We start from the raw sequence: 15,273 nt of genomic DNA on the forward strand, positions 1-15,273 counted from the left end.
CATTCCATCTCTGCTAAACTAAGTCTCAATCCTGCCTTCAAGCCCACCCCTGCTTTAACAGGGCCCTCACTGCAATGCCGGCTCTGACTCCAGGTGCTCCACATCACACTCCTCATACCTTTCCTTTGGGAGGATTTGAAAGGACATTGTTCTTGTACGGTTTGGCCGGGACAGAGATAATCATACGGCTAGTTTTTCTCTCACATTTAGTTGTTTAATCGGATCCTTTTATGTGTATTGTCATTACACAATTAGAATCAGAATTGCTTACATTGTTTAGATATATATTTGTAAACATCTACCTACTCCACTGTGGACTGACAGAATGATTGCCGTGTTATGTGCCAGACTGTTGGTTTGTGGTTTGTCATGTGGGCAAAAGGGAAATTTGGAGGTTGGGGTGCAAGTGTGCTATTAAGGATACAAGAGTGCAAAAAATTGTGGTGTGGGTGCTTTACAGGAAGATTGCGTTTGTCTGCACTGAGCCATCCCATTTATGCCGGTGGCTGTATGTGTAGCTGAACAGAAAGAGAGACTCACAGTTGAATAAGAGATAGAGCGGGAGGCCTCATGTGTTTTACTTCTTGTGATCTGTTAAAAGTGAGTAACACTGCGACAGCAGCACTCAGTACTTTTCTTGCCTGTAATTCCAGGATTCTTCTTCACATCTGATTTTTTTAAACTCATCACCAGCTGAAGTCGCAGAGAATGTTGCTCAGGTAAGTTCATTCATATCTTCCTTTTGTTGATTTTTTAGACTTTGCTTTTTTAAAGCTTTTTCAAAGCGACGTTTGGAGGCTGTAATTTTCCTACTTATATTTTTTGCGATTTATAAAAAGCCTAACATAAAAAAGTGCTATGAGTGTATTGCATTAATGGTAAAACTAACATTCATTGAAGCAATAAAGAATACATTTACAGTAAAATAAAGGTTTTTCTTTATTAGATTTTATGTTTTTGACATTTTAGATAATATTTTTGCTTTTCATTTAGTTCTTAATCTTGAATTTAAACTCCTTCTGTACATGAAGGAGCCTTAAGCAACTCACCACCAACAGAGGACTGGATAAAGCAGAATACGATACTTATAATTCCATGTTGCAGGACATTTACGCAATTGCAAACAGACTTACTCAGACTCTCCAAACATTTTTTTTTTTGCATGTTAAATGCATGTGGTTTGATTTTGAAGGTCAGAAACATTATATTAGATGTTTCATTCAAATAAAAAAAGGAAAATGAAGAAAAGTCCAGCAGATGAAGAAAACTATGAGATTATATCACATTTGGACTATCTAAGTAAAATTATTTAATGCAGGGAATTGCAGATCCTTTGAAGGCTATATCTAAAAGAAATAAACTGTGATCTGCGGAACCTCAGACACAGCCTAACTTTTTTCATTTTAAATTATTTAATTTTAATTAGTAGTATAATTTCCTGACCACTTTCTATAAGGATGTGAGGATGACAAATGGATCTCATGTCATTCTTTAATTGATGAAAAAACTGCTGCTTGCTCAAAAATACTTATTTTTATTCATAAAAATGACCTTTCAACCGCATGGATGAAATAAGATGATTATCATAATTTTCGCCCACAAAAAAAGCCTTAAGTCATCAACCACAATGTCAAGGAATATTCCCACTATAATTTCAGTATTTGTGTTTTAAACAGGGTCAGCACAGATACAGATTGTTATATAAAAAGTCTCAGTCAACAGATAGAGACTATAGTGGTCTAACAGAAGTGATGTCCCATTCAGAACCCTAACTGGGTTTTGAATGACTGAGCAAACAGCTATGAAACATAAAAAATGACCACAATGCTGTCTATCCTAATTAAAAGAGTTGAGAGAACCATTACTGGAAGCATGTTAGCCCTGCACCAACATTTCCAAAGCTGCCACCAGGCAGATTGTCTTATCAGCAGTAGGCATAGCTGCACCCTGAGACAGCTGATGGGAGGAGTCATCTCAACTGAACTGAACCTTTTATGTAGCCCAACAGAACCTTTACAACACCCCAACAGTCGTCTGTTTAGCACATATGTGCAATGTGCTAAAGACTCATCAGGAATTTGTGTTTGAAGGAGTGGTGTGACTAAACGGTTCGCCTGTACACACGAGTCAATGGAGTAAATGCGTTGTTTGTAATTTTTTCTGAATTTCCTTCTTTTTCAGTGTAATATTTCTTTCATGACATGCTCTTGTCTTTCTCTGCCAGGTTGAATTTTTGCAACAAAAGCGTCTCCTGAATGTGTTCCACAGCCAACTATGTTCTCCCTCTGAGGAGACCCTGTGAGGTAGGTCTGTCTACAAGGCATGAAAACACAAACCTCAACATGTAAAATAGATAAGTCCATATAAATATAATTTTTTTTAAATCCACAAAACAAATCAGAAATTCTTATTTTTCTAAAAGGTAGCAGCCACATCAGGCAAGTTGTGTGGGGGAGTGCCCATGCCAACTAATTTCCCTGGAGTGAGATCTCATGGAGCTCCTCAAGACACAGAGATGGATGTGGCTTGGCAGGAGCTGATGGCCATCACAGAGCTGCAGGTAACTATAGCACCAAATACACTGGGAGCACTGCAAAAAACAATGCTAAATTTTACTTTACCCATTGCGGATGTAGATTTCATCATCACAACTCTTTATGTTACATTATCATAGAGTTTCGGGTTTAATTTTAATAAATCAGTCACTGAATAAATAAATAAATGAGAACATGATATAACAGAAACTCTCACATTATTTTGCTTTGATTATCTTCTCTTATTAATTGGTTGTTTAAAGTGAAAAGAACCTGATGAGATATCTGAACTCAAGAAAAGACCAAAATAGCTGAACAGTCAGGTTCACTTATTTGTTAAGCTGTAGCTGATACAAGCTCAAGCTGTAACCTTTAACAGTATGGGCTATTAAGTGTCTACAAGCAGATAGCTACAAAGATGTCAGAGGAAGTCAAGCCCACAGCTGTGTTTAGGGATTTACAGTAGCTGTGAAAGGTAGAGCAATAAAAAAGAAAGTGAAAACTTTCCGCTAGAACGCCTCTTCTATTGAGTACAAAATTCCCGTATGACTCTGAAGAGGGTGCAAGCTTAGCTGTTGCAGGAGTGGTGGTGCAGCATTACACTTACAGTGTTTAAAAAAGGGCCTTGGCAGAGTCATCAGGAAGGAAGCATTACCTGCAACCTCATCACAATGTCTCAACTCAGTGTCTATAATGTACAGAGCAACATCTGGAAAAGCCAGAGTTGTTCTTAAAACAAGTGCTGTGGAAAGATGAATTCAAATTGAGCTCGTTGGCCACAGTCGCCAAAGGTATATTTGGAGAAAGTGCTGCTTCAATGAAAAAAATCCTCTGCCAGCTGTTTAGCTCTGAGGAAGGAAAATATATTTTGTTGAGGCTGTGTTGTAGTCAGTGGCATAGCAAGCAATATAAGGATCCCACTGCAACTCCGTGGGTTAAGAAAATAAATAATAACCCTCTCACTACAGGAACAAGTGTGCATCTTTTCTCATTGTAACACACGGACGTTATTCTCTGTGTCTAGTTGAAAGTAGGACTAATGTGATTCATAGATGACAGAATATCTTTGTTTGAACAAATTTCATGTGACACTTGTTGAAAAACTAATATACATCCAGGTGAGATGGGCAACAATGGTCTATTTGAGTGATGGCAGGATAGGAGGATTGTGAAAGGGGGCATGCTGTGTATTGCTAGTGGCCGCCTGTACTGCACAATAGCCGTTCTGTTTCCAGGTGGAACCTGATCACATCTTTAAGAGCCTTTCATATTCTATGGGTGGTAGGTTGAAGTGGGGGCAAACTTTCTTGTATAGCAAACCAGATAAACTTTAAAAAAACAGACAATGATTGTCTCATGGGGTCTTATTTAAATTTAATTGGTTTTAGTCATTTCACTGTTGTGAGTGTGACATATCTTTGAACCTGTCAGTCATGAGTGGGTGTTTGTCTTACAGGAGTTCGAAGTCCCTACTGAAAACTCCTATGAGACAACACAGTACCAAACCATGGAGCCCATGGCTTCTGTGGGAGAGTATGGGATGGCTCAGCCCCACTCGGAGCCCCCTGCTGCTTGTGAGCTGAGAACCGCTGAGGCTTACAATGGATTTTATTCCGAAGAGGTGCCTACCTGTCATCGTCTAGGCACCTCCACAGAAACAATGTATGGAAACTCTGAACCTCAGCTCAATCAGAGAATACTCCCGATCTCCTCTCACCCACAGCAATCTTTTGTGCCCCTTAGGGAGCAAACAAATATGTCAGGTGTCAATCAAGGGCACAGGAGAACCAATGCGTGTCTCACTCAGGGACTACGTGGGCACATGCAGTGGACTGTACATGGACAAAATGCACACACTCGCTCCGGTGATGACCTGGAGTCCGACTCTGGTCTGTCACTGGGTTCCAGTCCACCTTTGGCCTCTCCAGATAATCCTGTTGGTGGCGCACCAGGTTACCAAAGCGTAGACATAGGAATGGCATATAGTGATGGCGAACCAGACAGCATGACTGAGCACACAAGAAGATCCCACCTCCATTACTCAGCGGATTACCAGAATCATACTCACTCATATTTACACTCAGGTGCACATCCATCTTATTTTTCAGCCCAACCCATTTTATCTCAGCCACAGCCGAGTACTCCAACTCCTCGATCAATGAAACACCAGGGTTCAGCTGCAGCCTTGAGTGACCTATACAATGATTCTGCAATGTCCAGCAGAGGAAGCTCACACCTTAACATGTACATAAAACCCCAAGGAAGCATCTCTACCCCTCCCCTGAGCAGAGATGAGCGGCGGGCCTTAGCTTTGAAGATCCCCTTCCCCATGGATAAGATTATCAATCTACCTGTCGATGACTTCAATGAGCTCCTGACACAGTATACTCTGACAGATGCTCAACTAGCACTGGTCAGGGACATTAGACGAAGGGGGAAGAACAAGGTCGCAGCTCAGAACTGCAGGAAGAGGAAGCTTGAAAGCATAATTCACCTTGAAAGAGAACTGAATCAGCTCCAGGCCCAAAGGGAACACCTGGCACAAGAAAGGCTCGAGTTCCAGCGCAGCTTGGCATTCGTTAAATGTCGTCTTACAGATCTTTACACCCAAGTATTTTCTCATTTGCGAGATGAAGATGGACAACCATACTCGATAGATGAATATTCTTTACAGCAGACACCAGATGGTAAAATTTATCTGGTACCTCACACAATGCAGAAGAGAGAGCCATGCTGAAGAATTGGGTAGTTTCCTTACTCTGGAGAACATTCGACCCGATTGTACCGACTTTGACCGAGTCACACAGGAAGTTGTCATAAGAATGACGTTAAGCTTCACATAAATGTATTAATGGACACTGTTCATGTTCTTTTAATGAATGAAACCAGAGATTTGTTTTTATACAAACACTTTATTAAAAAAAAAAAAAGGTTAAAAAAAATAAAATCTGCACAGCAGCCTTCTTAAAATATTTTGAGCACCAGCATGAATTTTCAGCCAACCTGTGGGGAGAAGAGAAAACTACATTAATTCAAATGTATTATAAAAAAAAATATATATATAGATGTGTCTAGAAGTAGTAATGTTAGTACCTGGCAAAAACCATTGTCACAGAAATGAGGCCAGGTTTTGGGGTCCATGTCTCGTTACCTTACCTACCTACAAAATAGAAATACTGTAAGTAAAACAATACCCCAAAAATACAAAATATTTGCTCATTTCATAGCATGCAATATGTTTGGGCCTCAATGCACAATTGGAGGCCAAATTAAGTCAAATAGTAGAATGGTCATAAAACTTGATTAAATTATTACTGGGCTACATATCTCACTACCAGCTACATGACAAAATGCAAGATATACCATCAGTAGTTGAGAAGTCTGGTCTTACCTACAAACAGCACTTAAGCCTTTTGGTAGCTGCTGCCTGCTAGACTCAGGCCTCTGTTCTCACTCTCCCCTGCTTCAATGATCCTGGCGATGGTTTTGCTACTTCTCTCCCTCAGCTTGCTTCCATGGCTAGCCTCATAGACTTTGCATGTAAGCTAGCATTCTCCAGGTGATCTTTGCAGAAATCAGGGCAGAGCTTGTACCAAAGTGATGGGCTTTTTCTGATGATGGCATTTGCGCACCATTTCTTTGCCCGCCCTTTAACCAGTATTGCATATGCACTGACCTGAGCCAGCATGTAGGAGACACTGATATTGACTTTCCCCGGCCACCTTGTGATGTATATGGCTGAACCCATTTTCACCTAATAGTAAACCCTCCCTTTCCCAAAACCACTGAAAAGGCTAACGAGACTGTTAAAAAAACTGAAAGGTGTTTATTTCAGCTTGATTTGATGCAGTTACAAATAAAAACCAGACTTGAAGATCTACACAAAACCTCATTGGAATGCTTGCTTTCCATTAACACAATTGACGAAAAAAGAAAAACATAAGACAAAATGTTTAAATGAAGGCCCTCCATGATTTATCTACTGTACATCTCTTCTTGCAGCAGCTGTAACCTGCCACAACTCATAGGCTGAGCAGATTTAGGAGGTAAACCTGCAGTTGCCCTGTCACTTCGCTTGCTCTCCTCTCCTTGCTCTCCTCTCCTAAGTACTCAGTCCTGTTGAACAATACGGAACAACATTGTTAACTGTGCACTGACTTTGTGACCTGACATCCAGAGTGAATTTGTTTAAAGGTTATCTGCACTCAATGATTCCCTGCTCACCACAAGCTGTTGTTTTACATTAAAAAAAAAAAGAGAGACTCTTAAGGCATGCTCTCAAGCTCTTACCACTTTGTCATTTTAAAATCGTCCTGGACGTCCACCATAGCCGCTGTTGTTTGAGCCTCCGTATCCACCTGGAAGCAAAAAAACAAAAACAAAGTCAAAACAAGAGGTCAGCATACATAAAAGCATCTACTTGTGAAGTCTGGGAACTCATACCAAAGTTCCTGCCGCCGCCGCCACCACCACCACCAAAGTTGCCCTTCATGGGGCCAAAGTTAGAGGCCTGGGGGTCGTAGTGGCCCATGTTGTTGTAGTTATTGCCGCCACCGCCGCCTCCACCACCACCACAATTGCCTGTGATTACAGAGTTTGTAGGATTGGTCAACCTCAAGCAAGTTACAATTCTAGTAAAAGGCAGTGTAATGGCATTATCTTACCATAACCATTGCTGTCATAACCGTTTCCTCCATATCCACCACCCTGGTTGTAGCCCTGATTGTAACCACGGTTACCTCCATTATAGCCACCAGGACCACCAGGTCCACCTCCATAGCCTAAAAATATAAGACAGCCTTAAAATACACTGTGGAATTTAAGAAATGCAAAGAAAATAGGAAGACACGACAAAACCATGCTCACCACCATCACCCCCGTTGCAATTGTAAGGACCATCTCCATATCGCCCCCTGCCACCTAAATAAGATAATCATATGGTTTGCTATCGCACAGTATAACAATCACTCCACTATCAACAAAATAAGCCGTACCTTGATTGAAGCCCCGGTCGTAATCATAGGGCCTGCCACCAGTGTTGCGACCTCCTCTCATTCCCATACCCATTCCTGCACTCTGCATTTCCTGCTTTGTGAGGGCCTTCCTCACCTCACAGTTGTGAGAGTTGATAGTGTGGTATTTCTGGACTGTGGAGAGAATTTTTTGTAAACAAGCTAGCCAACAATCAAAAGTCTGACAAAACAGTCTGGGGGAAAAAAGTCAACTTCTGCACTTACTGACAATCCGATCAACTGAATCGTGGTCGTCAAACGTAACAAAGGCAAAGCCCCTCTTCTTCCCAGTGTTGCGGTCAGTCATGATATCAATGACCTCTATTTTGCCAAACTGCTGGAAATAATCCCTCAGGTGTGACTCCTCTGTGTCTTCTTTGATGCCTCCAACAAAGATCTTTTTCACAGTTATGTGGGCTCCTGGTCGGTTTGAGTCCTGGAATCAAAGACATTTGTTATTGTTATGCGCCTTTTGAATGCAAGAACAATTGCACCTCATCCAGTTGTTACACACCTCCCTGGAAACAGCTCGTTTCGGTTCTACCACTCTTCCATCGACCTTATGGGGACGGGCTGACATGGCAGCATCAACTTCCTGCACTGATGAATATGTTACAAAGCCAAAACCCCTGGATCTCTTGCTGTTGGGGTCCCTCATGACCTGAAAGACATGCTTTTGGATTAGCCAGTAACCAACGTGCTCCACATTATTGCAAAACCATGACCACTGAAACATGACTACATCTTTAATGAAACCCGACTTACCACGCAGTCTGTAAGAGTCCCCCATTGCTCAAAATGAGCACGCAGGCTTTCGTCTGTCGTCTCGAAGCTCAAGCCTCCGATGAACAGCTTGCGGAGCTGCTCTGGCTCACGTGGGACCTATACAATAGACAAAGCAATGCAATAACATCTGATTAGCTTCTCCAATGTCGGCTTTAATGTAATACAACCATAACTTTAATGTGATAGTAGTATTAATTAATGCTGTTCACCGTCTACATACATCCTTCCCTGCTCCCCTTATTTATATTCAGGGCGTGTGGAGGAGGGACACACCGCCGCCATTAACGTTAGCAAAGCCGCTGAAAGACCAGCGAATAGGGCAAATATTTTAAGTACTTATTTGCCAGAGTAAGCCGTGATTTAAATGAGTGTTGCATTTAAGCGTGATTTCCCATCGTAAATGTTGATTCAAAGTCCTAAATTTCCACTGCAGCTCACCCGCAGGAACAAAAGGCCACGAGGCCTGGCTGCTATAAAATGGCGGCGTTTCAATACAGCTACGACCCAAACCGGAGACTGTACTACGAATCAAAAGCATGCCGCAACTTCATATTTCCTACCTTCTCTAACATAAAACAACGCATGCAATAACAGAGCAGTAGTCCCGAGCCCAGTACTCACACTCTCTCTCGACATGTTGCAGATTTAGCCTTGAAGACGTGTTGTGTAACTTGCGAAGAGCCGAGATCTGCGTCAGACGAGCGTAGCCTGCTATTCAACAGTACAATAAATAGCAACGGTACCGCCCCTGTCGCACGGCAATTGGGCAGCTATTCCCGCTGCAGTTTGTCGTCCGCAGTGATTCAATTTTGATTGGGCCATATAGAATCAATCATTACCAACATCCAATCACCTGGTGTACAATGACGACAATGAAAAAATGGATTACGGTTGTTGTATGTGAAAAGGAAAATTTGAAGAAGGTATCGAGTCTGTCGTGTATAACGGCTTTAAGTCAGTAAGCATACAGTGGGCACAGCTCGCTAAGTTATGTTCCTGGAAAACACAAGGAAGATGGTCAGTTTTTTAGATTAAACATCATACGAACCGTAAATGATTCCTTTTTTGATTTGTGGGCGGAAGCACAGCAGCCTTGTACAGCAATAGCCCTACCTCCCACATTAACATACACACCTTCTTATCAAAGAAAAATATTTTCTATACAGAGTGCACACGTATTAAGATAAAAAAAAAATCCAAATTGTTACAGAATAAACTTAAAAACACGATAGAAGCACATTCAACCACTTTATATGAAGATCATCAGCTGACTGAGGGGCGGGTCAGTTATTGTGCGCTTTAACGCGCGCTTTTTTGCGCACAGCACCTTTGTGTGTATGTGTGTGTGTGTGTGTTGTGCTAGCTGCTAAAGTAGCTGAAAGGTTGGCCTCGCCGCTCCTCCACAAAGACAGGGTTTGACGGGTACAGATCGACGGTTGGGACCTCCAGAAGAGTAAGACACTATTTTTTGCAGTTTCATGCCGCTGTAGATATGGGCGCATGGTTTGATAGCATAGTAGTTTAGCTCGATTTAGCGGTTGCTTGCAGGCTACCTGCTGTAGCAAGTTTTCATTTGCTTTGCTGCTAGCGCCATTCAGCTAGTAGCCGTCGTCCTTGCTATTTGTACGTTTTTGTAGTAACAGTGACCGACTTTTCACCGATTTAGCGAGTAGATTGCGATCTGGATATTTAGCTGCACTGTTTAGTTGGTCTTTTTAACGTTGCATGTTGCAATTAAACAAACTATAACGATATTAAGCCTCTCGTTGAAATATGATAACAATCTTGCTAGCTGTGGCTAATTAGCTAATGTTAAAGTGTTACCGATCTGTAATTTGTAGCTGCTTTGCGATTGGAGTGATGTGGCTGTGTAGCCATTATTCTTTTTAAAAATTGGTGCGGTTTTTTTTTATTAACTAGAGCTAGTGGGAGAGCGATCAAAACTCAAATATCTTTAACGCGAGCTTTTCCGTTCTTTCTAAACAGGGAAGTGTCACCTGCAACCGCGTTGTGTTAAGCACCAAACTTTACCATGGGCAAAAAGTCTCGCGGAGAAGAGTCTTCATCCTCTGATGAGGAAGAATATGTTGTGGAAAAAGTGCTGGACAGGAGGGTGGTGAAAGGAAGGGTTGAGTTCTTCCTAAAGTGGAAGGGATACTCGGAGTAAGTAATTAAATAAATGTACTAACAACGGTCATAGCTCCCATAGTCAAAAATCTTTTGAATCTCTATTAAAATTAAATGTTGTAAACAGTTGGTCACATTTTGGAGTAGGTAGGTTATTGGAGATTGCTATTCTAACACTCGGGTCCAAGATGCACCCAGTGCACAACAGAACAGCTCTCTTAGACACAGATGCTGTCATCTAAAGCACAGTAATGACCATGAAAGGAACATTAGATTATAGTGTTTTAAACATTGCAAGATATCAAATTTTTTAGCATATCTTGCAGTTTCCAATCCAAACTGGTGCATTAAGGCTGCACTGATTTTTCTGTTCTGTGCTCTTTCTCAGCAAGCACAACACATGGGAACCAGAGAAAAATTTGGATTGCCCTGAGCTTATTTCAGAATTCATGAAGACCTACAAGAAAAGCAGTGGCGGGACCTCCACACCCAGCAGTGGGGCCAGCAAATCAAACACGGCCGCCTCTGGACGCTCCAAAGATTCTAGCAGCTCAAAGAAGAGGAGCTCGGATGATGACGAGGAAGGTGGAAGTAAGCCCAAGAAGAAAAAAGAGGTAAGAACTATTTTTGGCTGCAGAAGCAGGATGTCTAGAACTTGAAATGTGCTGCATTTGGCTTCCTTTTTCACTTGACATTAAGTTAGCACAACACATTTATCTAAGGTGTGTGGAAACTGAGACTGTTTACATTTAAAGACAGCTGGTGTAAATTCAAGAGTTTAATACAAAATCCAGATTTCTAAAGTAATTTTGTTCGGGGTCTTTCAGGATGACATTCTAGTCGCACGTGGCTTTGAGAGAGGACTTGAGCCGGAGAAGATCATTGGAGCAACAGACTCGTGTGGAGACCTCATGTTTCTTATGAAGTGGTAGGTTCTGAAAGTCTTGATTTAATTTTGCCTTTAGTTTTTGTGTGAAATCGATCAATAAATGCACCTAGTGTTAGAAATCTTCTTATATGCACAACCATTCAGATGCAGGCAGTTCTTCTGCTGTATGCAGGCTGTACTGACATAATTCTTCTTACACTCTGATATTTCTATTTGTAAATTGCCTTTAGCAGCATTTATAGCTTAGCTGGCCTATGGTATGTAATTGCATATTATCTTGAGGGATAAGGGTAGTACACTGTTGTTCATCCTTGGTCAAGCCCCGTTTAAGGGTTAATGTCAGATAATAGTTGTAGTAGTTTAATAGTAGTTTAATTTATCACAGAAAGCTGTACAGTTCAAATTTCTTTTTCTTTTAATTTCTTGTAAGTTATTTTAAAAATCACTTGCAGCAGATGGAATTTAAATGCACTCCATGTAATTAATGTAATGTGTGAAATCTTATGCTACATTTTAACTAGTTGGACAAAATTTGCATGTTGCAAGTGTTTTGAAAACGGAGATATTATATCTTGGTTGTGCAAAGACACAAACCCAAGCGGTAATTTTAAACTTTCTCTTTCCAGGAAAGACTCTGATGAGGCTGATCTCGTGCTCGCAAAGGAGGCCAATCATAAGTGCCCACAGATTGTCATAGCCTTCTATGAGGAACGTCTCACCTGGCATGAAGACAGTGACAAGAAGGAGAAGGATGCAGTCAGTGCGTGAGTGTATCGCCTCAGGAGGAAACGGGACCTCTTCACTGCAGGGACAACCTTGAGTCGGACATTTTTCACATCCTAAACTCCCAACCTTCAATTTTTACCATGTCCAGCAATGACACACACAAATTTTGGACACTGTGTTATCTCCATCCAAGCCTCATTGGAGCACACGGGCCCAGACTACTAAAAAGGATCCATCATTCAGGAGGAGAAGCTGTAGTTGACATGGGTGATATGCTACTGGGGAGAGTTTATACTATTCTGTCTTTGTATTCTTTACTTTCTTCAAAAAAAAAAAAAAAAATTTAACACATTGTTTTAGTGCTTACAGGATACGATTATGTTAGTGTTGAAAATCAGAGTTGGTAAAGGCTGTGTTAACCCAGAGTGTGTTCCATTGTGGGTTCACAACTTTTAATTTGCTATAAACGGTGTACCTCTTCTTTTTAAGAACCCAGCTGACACCACAAAGATGGAAACATTTTTTATTTTTTAAAGTCAGGAAGCCGCCGCCGCACTTTCCTGACTGCATAATCGCTTCCTTTTAAAAGGAAAAACTTCGATATCATAGGTTTCTCATTTGCCAGGATGGATTTACTCAGTTTTTTCATAATGTAATTCATAATGTAGTGGTGGGTTGTTTTTTGTCTTGTGTGTGGGTGTTTTTTTTTTTTTTTTTTTTTAAATAACAAAGTTTTATTTTCACGTTCAAATATACCGGTCTATACAAATATACATTACCACATCAACAGCTAACCCAAAGGACAGTAAAACCAATTATGCACATTTTTTTTTCCCTTTTAAATAAGCATTTTTGTTTTGTTTGTTTGTTTTGGGGTTTTTGTGTGTTCAAGTCTGACAATCTTCTATGTATCCAAGTGAAATGAAGCCAGGGTTGTGCCTGTCATTAGGGTCTGCCACCTTGTGGCCAAAAGATGTAAACCTTGAATGTGTGACCAATCCCTATGACAACCCTGTGGTTTTAATAGTTGTTGTTAGTCATCTTTTGATTTTTATGTTAAATGGTTATTGACATTGCCATAATTTCAAACATTAAAGCAAGCTTTGAACTGAATTGGTCACATCCTGGGTTCTCTTGTGTTGACTCTATTTGTTCTTAGCTTAAGATTTCTTTTATTTTACTTACATTTTTTTTCTCTTTCTTTTCTGGGACCTGAAAAGCACCTCCAAGCTTTTATACACTAGATGGATGTCAGCTTTGCAGTTTGATCTGTTGTGCTCCAGCGTGGACTCTTGGGACCAAATGTTTCGTGTCTACCGAATAAAATCTGTTTTATTTTTGATTTAAATTTTTTTTTTTTATCAATGTTTTTAGCTTTAATTGGCATTGTGAATGAAGGCTGTGCACCTCTCCCCTTTTCATATGTACCATACACAAATTATGTCCCTTGATATTAACTTAGATGATCCTTCTGGTGTCGATTCCTTTAATAACAAGTATTTGGTTCCTGAATTATTATTTTTTATTTTCTTTTATTTTTTTGCCAGTGCAGAATTTTTAAAATGTAGACTATTTCTTGTGTGAATGAAATGTTGTGAGTATGTGTACAGTAGCACCCTTTAATAAACATTTTCAGTGTTAAAGTTGCTGTCGGTTTCATTTTAGACTGAATATTCCATTCACAAAGCATTTAAGTCAGAAAATAATACTAGAAATTTCTTGAATATAATTCGTAAGAACTGTTATGGAGGCAAACTGTAACTTAATATCTGGAAGTTTCCTACCTGAGGGAAAATCACCATCTTGGCCGGATAACATATGATGGGTATCATTACATGGGCTTGTTTCTTTTCAAAGTGAAACGACTTTTTATCCGTTAAAGGTTTAAAGCGCAATGGCTGCTCTTCCCCAGCAGATGGTGCTGTTAATCAATAGCAATCCAAAAGTAAAGGTATTTTTATGCAAGTCATTCACAGTTCAAACTCTTAAAGTTGCTCACATGAACAAGTCATAAATGGGTGTTTATGGATTTTTATGCAGCTTTTTGAGGTCCAGGGATTCACAGTGTGTTTACCATTTCTGCTGAAGCCATCCATATCTCCCCAACTCATAGAGCTGATTAAAACATCTGTTAAATTAAATTAAGATACTTTATCTATATCTAAAGTGGCTCACAACACATAAAACAAAAATCCAATACAATTAGTCATTTTTGTTTTGGTGCTCATATTAATGTTTAAGAAAGACAGATGAAGGAATAGCACACAATAAAGGTTAGATAGAAACTTCAGTTATTATGGCTCATTCATGGTTGGTGCCTTAAACCCTTAGGCCACTGAAGCAATCCACTTCAATTTCATGATGCAGCCATAAAAACAAATATGCATCGCTGCAATATGTGGGTTTTTTTTCTTCTACTTGAAACTCAAAGAAAAACACAAGCAGGGAGTTGAAGCTATGCTAAAACCAGACTCTAAGCATGTGAGAACAAATTATAATTCCCTTTATCTGGCAACCATAACAAATTATGAAATAACTAAGTGCATTACAATACGAGTTGTTAATTTTTATTTAAAAAAAAAAATGGTATATAATATAAGGTAAGAATAATGTCGCTCCTATACGGACCAGCTGCAAGATTAGTCATAAACCGCAGTGAAGGTGTAGTCTTGTTCTTCTCGCACCACCATCTTTTTCTTTCTTGCTGCCCTTTATAGCAACTCTTTTTTACATGCACACACACACACACACACACACACACACACACACACACACACACACACTGTGCTGCTTGGCTACGTCTAAAGTGATGGAATTTTCCTTGCAAAAAGGCTTTTACACTCCAAATGGAATGCAAAGGTCACTAGTAAATATCCAGCCCCTGGGACCATTAAGCTGGGCAAAGAGAGGGAGCAGCAGGCTGTTTTATGGAGCCTGGAGCTGTCTGCTCACAAACCCAGGCCAGTATGGGTTTGGTTGGGAAAGACACTGTGCATTAACAAGAGGCTCTGGTGACTATGTGTGGCAAATGCAGTACAAAGTAAAGGCGGCGTAGAGGGTATTTGATCAGAAGGATGTAAGTATAAAGCTCCATCAAAGCTTGAAATGCTTAAAAAGTGTTGGCTTTTCAGGACACAGATTTTTGACGCTGCAAAGAAGTACAACTTGACATTTGTAATATATAAAATTTATAAAACCC

General features: G+C 40.3%; 3 protein-coding genes across 7 annotated transcripts; 2 read left to right on the forward strand and 1 right to left on the reverse strand.

Annotated features, from left to right (window-relative positions):
* The first annotated feature begins 493 nt into the window (after positions 1-493).
* Positions 494-6,492, forward strand: nfe2 (nuclear factor, erythroid 2). 4 transcript variants are annotated; one of them, XM_004558809.3, is made up of 4 exons: positions 494-719; positions 2,225-2,303; positions 2,423-2,560; positions 3,991-6,492. In XM_004558809.3, exons 2-4 carry the CDS (start codon positions 2,256-2,258, stop codon positions 5,269-5,271), a joined length of 1,467 nt encoding a protein of 488 aa, XP_004558866.1. In that variant the 5' UTR covers positions 494-719; positions 2,225-2,255; the 3' UTR covers positions 5,272-6,492. The 4 variants fall into 4 exon arrangements, with proteins under 4 accessions (XP_004558866.1, XP_012776653.1, XP_004558867.1 ...); XM_012921199.2 differs by lacking the exon at positions 494-719 and adding an exon at positions 1,963-2,135; XM_004558810.4 differs by lacking the exon at positions 494-719 and adding an exon at positions 1,978-2,108.
* hnrnpa1b (heterogeneous nuclear ribonucleoprotein A1b) lies at positions 5,427-9,104 on the reverse strand. Of its 2 annotated transcripts, XR_001167707.4 has the most exons (11): positions 8,954-9,104; positions 8,312-8,428; positions 8,061-8,207; positions 7,772-7,982; positions 7,529-7,681; positions 7,401-7,454; positions 7,199-7,315; positions 6,978-7,115; positions 6,825-6,892; positions 5,628-5,694; positions 5,427-5,537 (listed from the first exon to the last, which is right to left on the reverse strand). XR_001167707.4 is itself a non-coding variant. In XM_004558812.5 (10 exons), the coding sequence occupies exons 1-9, from the start codon at positions 8,966-8,968 to the stop codon at positions 6,837-6,839; spliced, it is 1,008 nt and encodes a 335-aa protein (XP_004558869.3). In that variant the 5' UTR covers positions 8,969-9,104; the 3' UTR covers positions 6,341-6,650; positions 6,825-6,836. The 2 variants fall into 2 exon arrangements, 1 of the variants encoding a protein (XP_004558869.3); XM_004558812.5 differs by lacking the exons at positions 5,427-5,537; positions 5,628-5,694 and adding an exon at positions 6,341-6,650.
* A 528-nt stretch (positions 9,105-9,632) lies between these two features.
* cbx5 (chromobox homolog 5 (HP1 alpha homolog, Drosophila)) lies at positions 9,633-13,187 on the forward strand. The gene is made up of 5 exons (XM_004558813.5): positions 9,633-9,785; positions 10,319-10,495; positions 10,848-11,073; positions 11,287-11,387; positions 11,975-13,187. The coding sequence occupies exons 2-5, from the start codon at positions 10,365-10,367 to the stop codon at positions 12,114-12,116; spliced, it is 600 nt and encodes a 199-aa protein (XP_004558870.1). The 5' UTR covers positions 9,633-9,785; positions 10,319-10,364; the 3' UTR covers positions 12,117-13,187.
* Positions 13,188-15,273: the final 2,086 nt, after the last annotated feature.

Source organism: Maylandia zebra, linkage group LG20 (genome assembly GCF_041146795.1).
Source record: "Maylandia zebra isolate NMK-2024a linkage group LG20, Mzebra_GT3a, whole genome shotgun sequence".
Taxonomy (NCBI): Eukaryota; Metazoa; Chordata; class Actinopteri; order Cichliformes; family Cichlidae; genus Maylandia; species Maylandia zebra.

Bases quoted from the DNA above. Each gene is read 5' to 3' on its own strand.
- cbx5 (XM_004558813.5), top strand. From the start codon at position 10,365: ATGGGCAAAAAGTCTCGCGGAGAAGAGTCTTCATCCTCTGATGAGGAA. The intron at 10,496-10,847 runs GTAAGTAATTAA...GCTCTTTCTCAG, and splicing joins AAGTGGAAGGGATACTCGGA to CAAGCACAACACATGGGAAC. The intron at 11,388-11,974 runs GTAGGTTCTGAA...TTCTCTTTCCAG, and splicing joins CTCATGTTTCTTATGAAGTG to GAAAGACTCTGATGAGGCTG.
- hnrnpa1b (XM_004558812.5), bottom strand. The intron at 7,983-8,060 runs GTGTGTAACAAC...CTTTGATTCCAG, and splicing joins AACGAGCTGTTTCCAGGGAG to GACTCAAACCGACCAGGAGC. The intron at 7,316-7,400 runs GTGAGCATGGTT...TTATATTTTTAG, and splicing joins TTGCAACGGGGGTGATGGTG to GCTATGGAGGTGGACCTGGT.
- nfe2 (XM_004558809.3), top strand. From the start codon at position 2,256: ATGTGTTCCACAGCCAACTATGTTCTCCCTCTGAGGAGACCCTGTGAG. The intron at 2,304-2,422 runs GTAGGTCTGTCT...TTTTTCTAAAAG, and splicing joins CTCTGAGGAGACCCTGTGAG to GTAGCAGCCACATCAGGCAA. The intron at 2,561-3,990 runs GTAACTATAGCA...TTTGTCTTACAG, and splicing joins TGGCCATCACAGAGCTGCAG to GAGTTCGAAGTCCCTACTGA.